This window comes from Prionailurus viverrinus, chromosome A3 (genome assembly GCF_022837055.1).
Source record: "Prionailurus viverrinus isolate Anna chromosome A3, UM_Priviv_1.0, whole genome shotgun sequence".
In the NCBI taxonomy this organism is placed as follows: Eukaryota; Metazoa; Chordata; class Mammalia; order Carnivora; family Felidae; genus Prionailurus; species Prionailurus viverrinus.
This window is the reverse complement of record NC_062563.1, coordinates 90159990-90169869: the sequence shown is the minus strand read 5'-3', so window position 1 is coordinate 90169869 and position 9880 is coordinate 90159990. Positions and strand designations below refer to the sequence as shown.

The 9880-nt window shown below is 48.1% G+C and overlaps 1 protein-coding gene across 1 annotated transcript; it reads right to left on the bottom strand.

Moving 5' to 3' along the window:
• Positions 1-1654: 1654 nt before the first annotated feature.
• Positions 1655-6479, bottom strand: NOTO (notochord homeobox). Its single transcript, XM_047853857.1, has 3 exons — positions 6128-6479; positions 4388-4602; positions 1655-1990 (listed from the first exon to the last, which is right to left on the bottom strand). Exons 1-3 carry the CDS (start codon positions 6477-6479, stop codon positions 1832-1834), a joined length of 726 nt encoding a protein of 241 aa, XP_047709813.1. The 3' UTR covers positions 1655-1831.
• Positions 6480-9880: the final 3401 nt, after the last annotated feature.

Here is a 9880-nt window from a genome sequence, read left to right as displayed (position 1 = left end):
TCTGTGTCTTCGTACGTACCTATGTATCATAGCCGGTGCGTGTGTGTATAGTTTTGATGTATCTGTGTCCAGTTCGTGTTTTGGTGTCTGTTGTCTCTGTCCACCCAGTGTCCCGTCTAGAGTCAGGCACTCTGGATCCAGCCATGGGGTGGGACAGCGGCCGGCCAACTTATACCCTCTCTGACCTTCTACCTGAAAGGAAGGACTAGCTTGCCCTACCTCCCCATCTACAAAGTCGGGCGCAAGAATTCCCTTCTCCTTGGGCCTTCTGGCAGCGGGGCAGACAGCCCTTCGACAGATCAAGCTGGACTTGTGCTTCTCTCAGACCCTTCAGGGGCTTAAGGGACTTTGCAGCCTAGGGGTGGTAGAAGGGGGTAGATGGTGGAGCTCAGGTCTGAGGACCCCTGAAATTGTGTGCAGAAGTGAGTGTACATATACATATTGTCCTGGGAACAGCAGAAGGCCCTGTTCTCATTCAGGACCCCAAAAAGCTGGAACCACTGACTTACAGCATCTGTCCCCACAGCCAAGTCTGACAACCATGCGTCGTTTCCTTGTCCTCCAATTGATTCTGTGCTCCTTGAAAAAGGATGTGTCTGCTTCTGTTATGGTCTCATGGTCATACTGGGGGATTGGGTAGGCCCTAGTAACTGTTGAATAGGTTAACTGTTGATTTTTTTTTTTTAATTATTTTTAAAAGGTGAGTCAATTGAGGAGGCAGGTGCTGGAAGTGGTAGATGCAGGTAGATTCCTTTGATTAACAGAGTGGACTTTGGGTCCAGCATTAGGAAGGATTTCCCTGAAGACAGGGGGAGAGAAGAGTTCTTGAAGCTGGACCCTGGCCTCAAGCCTGTGGCCTAGTGTCTAGGAGAAGATGGTCTACCACCACTTGGAGGCATGTGGTTTTTCACCTCTGCTCCCTGCCCTTCCTGTCTCCCTCAGAACGCTGCAGACAGCAGTGGGGACCGTGCCTTCTGTCACCGGCAGGTGGCAGGGCAGGCCTCCTTTCACCAGCTCCCCTCTACCCAGAAGCCATTGGAGATTCTAAATCAATACTCTGAACAGAGGCCTGCCCAGGAATGTAGAGCACTAGAGAAATGAGCTCTGGAATTGCTGGTGACTGGCCTCACAGGGGTAGGCTATCAGCAGGCTTCTTAGAAACGGAGCAGATTCCTGGGAAGGAAAGGGAACCATGAGTTAGGGGCTTGAAGGGGAAAAATTATAACTGTCTCATGGAAATACAGCAGAGTTTGTGAAAAAATGCCTGCTTTGGCAAAGGCAGAGCCAAATTTCTCTGTACAATGATGGAGAGGGGTCAAAGTGGGTAGCTAGAGGGAAAAAGATGGGGTCAGGGAAGCATGTCTGTACCTAAGCAGACAATTGGGGTTGAACTCCTAAAAGTGGTAGCAGTTCAGACAAAACAAGAAAACTTTGGGAAACTCTGAAGTAGGCTAAATGGTTTACCTTTCCCTCCTCTTTACTCTCATATCCACCATCTCTGGTGGGGAAGAGGCTTCTAGGCCCAAATACTGATTCAAGGAAGCCCCTTCTCCACAGGCAAGCCAGGAAAAGATTAATCCCTGGAGGGGCCAGTTCAGTTGCAAGCACCACACCCCCAGGTGAAGGGAACTTATAAACCTTAACACTTGCTGAACACTTAGCCCTGGGCCTGGCACCCCGTAACAGCTTTACAGACATCCTGTCAGCTCTGGGAAGAGTAAATTGTCAATGCACCCATTATACAGATGAAGAAAAAAGGCTCAGAAGTTCCCGTGGGTGTCCCCAGGAAGAACTAGCCCAGACAGCCTGGGTTGAGCCTTTGTCCCAGTCCTCAGCTGGCCACTCCTGACTCAGTGTCTTCTCTCTGGATGCTGCTGTCAGAGCTGCTGGAGGGCTCATCCTGGGAGGCAGCCATGGCAGACACAGCTGGTAGCTTCAGCCTTTGCTGCTTCTGATACTTGACCCTGCGGTTTTGGAACCAGACCCTCACCTATAATTGGAGGCAATGGTCAGAAATTAGAATGTGACCAGCAGTTCCCACTGCTTCCCCCATTCCCACAGTGGCCCCTGATCTCTGGTCCGCATTTGATCTTCCTTCTAAAGGAAGCATCTCCTTCAAAACACCCTTCCCTATAATTTTAGACACATTCATTCATCCAACAAGTATTTATGGAGCTTCTACTATGTACTAGGCACCATCCTAGGTGATAGTGATACAGTGGTGAGCAAGAGAGGTATGGTCCCTGACCTCATGGAACTCACAGTCCAGAGAGAGAGAGAGAGAGAGAGAGAGAGAAATATGGAAACAAAGAAATCCATAAACACAAATGCGAGTATGAACAGGGGTCTGGCCCTCCCTGAGGAAGCAGCACTTAAACTAAGGTTCACCAGATCAGAGGCCAGTTTAATGGGAACAGAAAAAGCAGGCTGGGGCAGGGGACAACCTGTAGGAAGGCTCTGTGGTAGAACCAAGCTTGGTGTGTTGGAGGACCAAAAAGAAAGAGAGTGTGGCTGAAATAGCTGAGAGTGAGATGGGGAAGTGAAGGAAGGGAAAATGGAGAGGTCAGCAGAGCCCAGATTACCTAGGACTATGGAGGCTATGGATAAGGAGTGTCAGCTTTCAGGCTACTAAATGGGATGTGACATAGTCCTGTTTGGATCTCAAGTGAATTGCACATCTGGCTGCTCTGTGAAGAAAGGATGAAAGGAGATGCAGGGAGACAGCTGGGGGCTATTGCAATGATCCAGAAAGAGCTGGGACTGGTGAGAACTACGGGCAATGAAAAAAAAAATGAAGCGATTCCAGCTATACTTTGGGGGTAGAGGTGACAAAGCTTGCCGATGCAATGGGAGTGGGAGAGAAGGAAGAATGTAGGATGACTTGGTATTTTGAGCAACTGGATGGATGGTGGGACCATGAGTAGGGAAAGGAACAGATCTGGAGAGAAAAAGGTCACAAACTGAAGTTTAGACTTAAGTTGAAATGCATACCCAGGAAACATCCAAGTGGAGACCTCAAGAGGGTAGATAGAGGGATGCCTGGGTGGCTCAGTTGGTTAAGCGTCTGACTCTTGATCTCATCTCGGGTCATGATCTCACAGTTGGTGGGATCAAACCTGCGTATGCTGTATACTGACAGTGTGGAGCCTGCTTGGGAGTCTCTGTCTCCGCCCCTCCCCCACAAACGTGTATGTGTGCTCTCTCAAAATAAACAAACTTAAAAAAAAAAAGAAGGTAGGGGTGCCTGGCTGACTCAGAAGAGCATGCAACTCATGATTTGGGGTTGTGAGTTTGAGCCCCATGTTGGGTGTAGAGATTACTTAAATAAAACAAAATTTAAAAAAAGAAGGTAGATAAATGTACAAGTTAGGAAAAAAAGGAGTGAGCTAAGATACAAATCTGGGAGTCGTTGGCTTATAGATGGTATTTAAAAGCGTGGGAATACATGATGGGGCACCTGGGTGGCTCAGTTGGTTGAGCATCCAACTTCAGCTCAGGTCATGATCTCACCATTCGTGAGTTCAAGCCCCGCGTCCGGCTCAGCCTGGAGTCTGCTTTGGATTCTGTGTCTCCCTCTCTCTGCCCCTCCCCTGCTCATGCTCAGTTTCTCTCTCTCTCTCTCTCTCTCAAAAATGAATAAACATTAAAAAAATAATAAAATAAAATAAAATAAAATAAAATAAAATCATGGGAATAAATGAGATCAGCTACAGAGACAATTTGAGGTCACAAAGGGTACCCTACAAAGTTGACACAGAGGAAGTGGCCAGAGAGCTGGAAAACCAAGAATGTGGTGTCCAAAAGCCAAGAGAAGAATGTGTTTACATAAGAGGTCAACTGTACTGAGTGGGGAGTAAGACAAGGAAAGCATGTGTTGACTTTGGGAACATGGAGGTCATTAAGAGACCTGGAGGAGAAGTTTTGGGAATGGTAGGGAAAGAATTCATATCAGAATGAGTTAAGTAGATGGGAAGTGAGGACATGGAGTGACTGTAACAAATTCATGGGAAGTTTGCCTATGAAAAGAGCAGAAAAGTGGTATAGTAGCTCAAGTGAAGTATAGGGTTCTAGTGAATATTTATTATTATTTTTAATATTTAGTCCCTTGAACACACTTAACTTCATGGTCAGCTCCCTTTTTAACATGGAAACATAAGTTCTAGGTTAATATCTAGATTAACATAGTTGTTCCCATTATGTGATTTCAAACGGGACTACTTTCCTCATTCATGTAGGAAGTGTGCCAGTGATTAGGGCCTGTCTCCCTCAGTGACCTGGCACAGAGGAAGAAGGCCCATGTCTTCCCCTCAACCTCACCCAGGGCCTTCTGGGGAGCAGTGTCTGCCCCCAGGCACAGCCCTGACCCCACAGGGGTCCCTGCTCCCACCTGGTTCTCCGTAAGGTTGAGCTGGGCTGCCAGCTGGGCTCTCTTCTTCCCCACTAGATTGTGCTGTTTTGTAAACACTTTCTCCAACTCTTCCAGCTGCTTCAAGTTAAACATGGTCCGAACCCTCTTTTGAGGTCTCTCAGTGTCCTGAAGTTCCTCGGCTGGAGCCCAGTCTGGAGTGCCCCAGAGGCCTGAGCAGTGAGCCAACTCTAAGCCTAAAAAGCAGATACACACACACACACACACACACACACACACGTATTTAGGTATTAAATATGCATAAAATACCGCTGGAAGAATAAAGAGACTGGTGTCATTGGCTGCTTGTGGGGTGGAGTTAACCAGGTGACTGGGGGACAGGAATATAAGGGGAAACTCTTCTCCATCTGTCTTAGGAAACATTGTGGAGTTTGAACTGTAGGAATGGATTACCTATGCAAAAACTAACTTGAAAATGAGGGGCACCTGGGTGGCTCAGTCAGTTGCGCATCCAACTCTTGGTTTTGGCTCAGGTCACGATCTCATGGTTTGTGGGATTTGTGCTGAGTCAGGCTCTGCGCTGACAGCCTGGAACCTGCTTGGGATTCTCTCCTTCCCTCCTTCCCTCCCTCTCTCTCTGCCCCATACCTGCTCAAGCACACACTCTCAAACAAACAAACAAACAAACAAACATACATTAAAAAAAAAAACTAATTTGAAAATGAGATTAACTGTAATACAAAGCAGTAAGCTGCAATTCAGACCTCAGCTGTGTGAGGCAGTTAGGGAAAGTTGTTTTGGGAACTTGGGCATGTAGCTCAGATGCAGTGGCACGAATCTGGATGGGGTTGAGAGCCTAGGCTTTCTCTGAAGGGAAGGGTGGAGAAATGCTCAGCTGAAAGGGGTGGAAATGCAGAATGGAAAGAACCCAGGGAGTAGGCACCAGGTAAGATTGTGTTACATGGATCTTGGTATGGGTTGACAAGGCTTGCGTTAATCTTGCTCCTGTTTTCCTCAAGGGGAGGTGGGGGACCGTGAATCAGATTGCCAAAAATGGCAAAAGCTCCTGTGGGTGGATGTAAATGCTAGAGGAGAACGTTAGGTACACAGTTAAATTCTCGTTGGGGTTTAAGTGCCTGAGCCCCAGAGCCCGAGGTTCCTCTTTTAAGAGCGCGATACGCAAGCAGGCTCAGAGAGCAGTTAAGTGTGGGGCTTTATGCTCACCCGGACTGGGCGTGAGCGGTGGAGGCGGTACTGGGGTCCCGCCATTTGCCAGCTAACAGCTCCTCGATGAACCTCACCACCGCAGCAGCCGCTTCCCCCAGCTAACTGGGCCGCGCGTTCCAGAAGAGAGCTACTTTGGGGAAGAGTCTAAGCTAACAGTCATTATTCAAAGGGGCTGTGGAAGGAGCGAGAGACTAATTCTCCAGAAGAGACGCTCTGCAGCCCCAGGGCTGGTCTTGTCCCAGTCTTCCGGGGCTCCCTCTGACCTTCCCCGCACCTTCTGCTCTGCACCCGCGCGCTCACACACATCTCCTCCCACCTCAGCAGCGTGCGTGCGGGGGAAGCCTCGTGCAGTGGTCTGTTCTCGGCCAGTCCCTCTCTTGGGCTTCGGGTTCAACGGCAAGGTGAAGGGTCATTGGGCCCCTTCCCACCGTGCGTGGTTCTCAAAACTCAGGGACGTCTCTATCCTGTGCCCGCTGTCGCGGCTGCCACGCTTCGGCCGCCCGCCCGGTTCCCGGGCGCCCGAGCAGCTCGTACCTGTGACGCCGAGGCCCTGGAGGCCGTAGAGGTGAGCCACGCGGAGCCCCGTCCGGGGCAGCTGGGGGCACGGCTGGTAGAGACTCACGCTCAGGTAGGCCGGCAGCCACGTCGCGGGAAACGGGGAGGGAGCCGAGCCGAGGTCCGCGGCGACGCCGGACATTGGGGCGGCGGCGGGGGGCGCGCGGCGGGCAGGCCTGGCCAGGATGGCCTCGACGGAGAAGGAAGACTCGAGGCGCCCGGGAGCGCGGGGCCTGCCTGGACCCGCGGGGCGGCGCTGGAGCTCCGAGGTCTCGTCTCCTGCGCCTGGGGGAGCGGGCGGCCGGCTGCCTCGCGGCACTGGGCTGGGCATGGCGCGGCCCCTGCCCTGTCGGGCACAGGGAGTGAAGCCACGGCCTGTGGGCAGCCGTGCAGGGAGCGCGAGGGACGAGGGGGAGCACCACGCAAAAGGGAGAGAGACTTGTTGGCCGGGAGCATTCCCGGCGGTGGACGAGGGCTCTTAAATTTGGCGAGGCGGGGCGGGGCCGGGGTCGGCCTTTTCTTCCAGCCGCCTAGGCGGGGCCACCAGCGCGCTGCGAAGCCCCCACCCTCCAAAGCCGGTCAAGCCGCCAAGTCAAGGTGGGCACTCCCTCCCTTAACTCCGTATTTAAAAATGCCCTCCTTGGTGCGGTCGGAAAAGGACCCTAGCTCGCTGCAGCTTCACCTGAGGCTAAAAAGACTTTAAATACATACATACATACATAAAATCTAATTTAAATATATTGATAAATACAGTGAAAAGTAAATTTCCTGTCCCCCAGCCACTCAGTTTCCTTGAGTGGAGACACCTCCATGGTCACCACTTTCTTTTGGATTTTTCCAGGAACTTTCCTCTGTCTAAAAAGGTGGAAGGGGAAAAAACTGTAACAGTTCCAGTTTAAGAAATACTCTTTATTACCAGTACATAGGAGTTACTACAAAACTCCTTGAGTTCTGTAGGTGTAGGGCCGGCATTTGTATCCCTGGTTTACAGATGAATAATGAGTACTTCTAGCTGTTGTCCTTGGGCAAATTACAAGTTACTGTTTGTGTTTCCTTACCTGTAACGTGGATGGTAATAGTAGCTATCTCATGGAGTTGCTGTGCGGATTACCTGAGCTAATGCATATAAAGCATTTAGAACTGGCCTGGTGCTTGGTGATCGTCTTGCTGGGATTGTGGAGCTCCCAGGGCTTCTTGCTTCCCAGGCTCCTACTGCATTCTGCCTCCTCAAATTAATGCCTAACATTGAAACTACTCAATCGAAGGCAGTTCCATGTCATTGTCAACAGGCATCAGCTATTTAGGACACAAATATGCCTCTGTCTGCTCTGCCATGTGGGGGACCAGGGGAACCTTGCTGGAGTGAGCAGCTACCTGTCCTCTGTCGTTCCCACTCGGCAAATACCGGCCCCACCTTCTGGACAGTACCCCAAGCAGCCTGGAAGCTGAGATTGTGGGTGAAATCATCAGTGGGTGGTCCAGATAGTCCCAGTGTAGCCTTACTGTGGAGGGTGGCGGGGGGGGGGGGGAGCTAAGTCAGAGATGAGGGAACACAGTGACAGCTCTGGGGAAGGATGGGTGAGATGCAAACTCAGAAGATAGGGTCTCACTTACCTGAGGTCAGACTTACTGGGGCAATCAAGTGTAAGTTCTGGAGGACCCCTTCCCCCCATAACTCCCAAATCCTACACACACCACTCCATTTCTCAACATATTTGCTTTTAAGGAGATTTTTCTCTAAGAGGAAGGGGCTATGTCACCCCCCCAGGACTCCCCCCCGCCACACGCCAATGGCAGTATCAAGGTGCCAACAGCATGCCTATGAGGAGGGACATGGGCACCCACTTCTTCAGACCCATAAAGACAATAACAGCTCATGCTGTTAGGGGTCAGTGGAGCACAGGGATAGAAAATGTGGATTTGGGGCTTCTTTCTCTCCTGTGTGTGCGCACTCTCTCTCTCTTAAATAGATAAACTTTAAAAAAAATGTGGATTTTGGGGTTGGATAAACCTATATTTACATCTCCATCATTTCTATTATTGGCATAGTGGAGACTGGTTTCTAGCAAATCTTTGTTTTGATCCATACTCTCAAGTCACCTCCTAAATTTCCTCACCTGGGAGACTGGAGTGATGATTTAGGGCAGTGCTTCTCATGCATCAGGATCACCTACAACATTCATAACACAGATTACTGGGCACCATCCTGAGAGTTTCTGATTCAGTAATGTAGGTGCTGCTTAAAAATATTAATTTTAGGGGCGCCTGGGTGGCGCAGTCGGTTAAGCGTCCGACTTCAGCCAGGTCACGATCTCACGGTCCGTGTGCTCGAGGGCCGCGTCAGGCTCTGGGCTGATGGCTCAGAACCTGGAGCCTGTTTCCAATTCTGTGTCTCCCTCTCTCTCTGCCCCTCCCCCATTCATGCTGTGTCTCTCTCTGTCCCAAAAATAAATAAACGTTGAAAAAAAAATTAAAAATATTAATTTTAAACAGTTTCTTAGGTGATGCTGATGCTGTTGATCTCGGAACTGTACATTGAGAACCAATGACCAAGGTGATGGTATTTATGAAGTCTTATCTTGGTATCTTTGGTAGCTGGCATAGTGACTAAAAAATAATAAGTGAAAAATTGCGTTTTTTTTAAATATTAAAAAATCTATCTAATGGTCAATAAATCTTAGCTTTTCTCTAGGTCTAGATTACAATTATAAATTCCATTCTTCATCCTAATTAAAAATTTACTGTTGTCTACATCCCCTGATTGTGTATATACTAAAAAATAATGTAACATTAATTTTTTTAAAAATCTGTCATTTCTGTGACTTTGGATAAGTGGATTATTCACTCCAAGCCTCTAATTTCTTGTAAAATGGGAATGATTTATTAAGTGAGAAAATAATACTCACCTGGTGGGATTGGTACATGAATTAAATGAGATGGTGTTTTTAGTTAAATGGTAACTATTATGGGGAGGAGAGAGGCCATTTACATTGGTAGATGTGTTGGGCTAAACTTCTTAAAAGTGTTCAGAGAGAGATAGGATGAGGACAGATTTATAGGGCCAAGGGTCTGGTTTGTGTCACTTTATGCACTGAGACTCTCAATGGGCTAATCTGCAGCAGCAGGCATCCTGGAATTAGGGGGAGTTGACAAAGAACAAGAAAAAACTTGTTGGAAGAAGATGGAAGGCTTAAGAACATTTTAAGTCTATTTGTGCTGATTTTTTGGTAAAGAATGTACTCACTGTGTCTCTAGCTCTGGAGTTAGTACACAATTCACTGTTCAGTACATAGTTATCTGTTTTCTGTTATTTCACTTAGGCTATAAATTCCTCTAAGGACAGGTATTAATATTCTCAATTTAAATATTACTAAAAAGAGCAAGAGAGGTTAACAGACTGTCTACATTTAAATCTCTTAGCTATGTGTCATTTAGCAAAATGTGGTTTTAATTTGCAATTATTTCCCTGAAGACGTTTATGTTCAGCATCTTTTCATAAGTTTATCAACCACTTGGATATCCTTTTTTGTGTGAAGTGCCTGTTAAGTGCTTTGCTTATTTTTACATTGGGTTACTATCTTTTCTTTATTCATTTGTAAGATGGTTTACATATAGATAGATATTTTGGGATCAAGTTCTTTGTTGCACTGTAAAGAGAAGAAAATATCTTCTCCCATTCTGGGGTCTGCCTTTTCATTCTTTTATTGTTGGTCTTTTTATGAACAAAAATTA

Excerpts from the sequence above, each read along its gene's own strand:
- NOTO (XM_047853857.1), bottom strand. The coding sequence starts at position 6,479 with ATGCCCAGCCCAGTGCCGCGAGGCAGCCGGCCGCCCGCTCCCCCAGGC. Across the intron at positions 4,603-6,127 it reads CCAGGGCCTCGGCGTCACAG|GCTTAGAGTTGGCTCACTGC; the intron begins GTACGAGCTGCT and ends TCTGCTTTTTAG. Across the intron at positions 1,991-4,387 it reads TCAACCTTACGGAGAACCAG|GTGAGGGTCTGGTTCCAAAA; the intron begins GTGGGAGCAGGG and ends CTCCAATTATAG.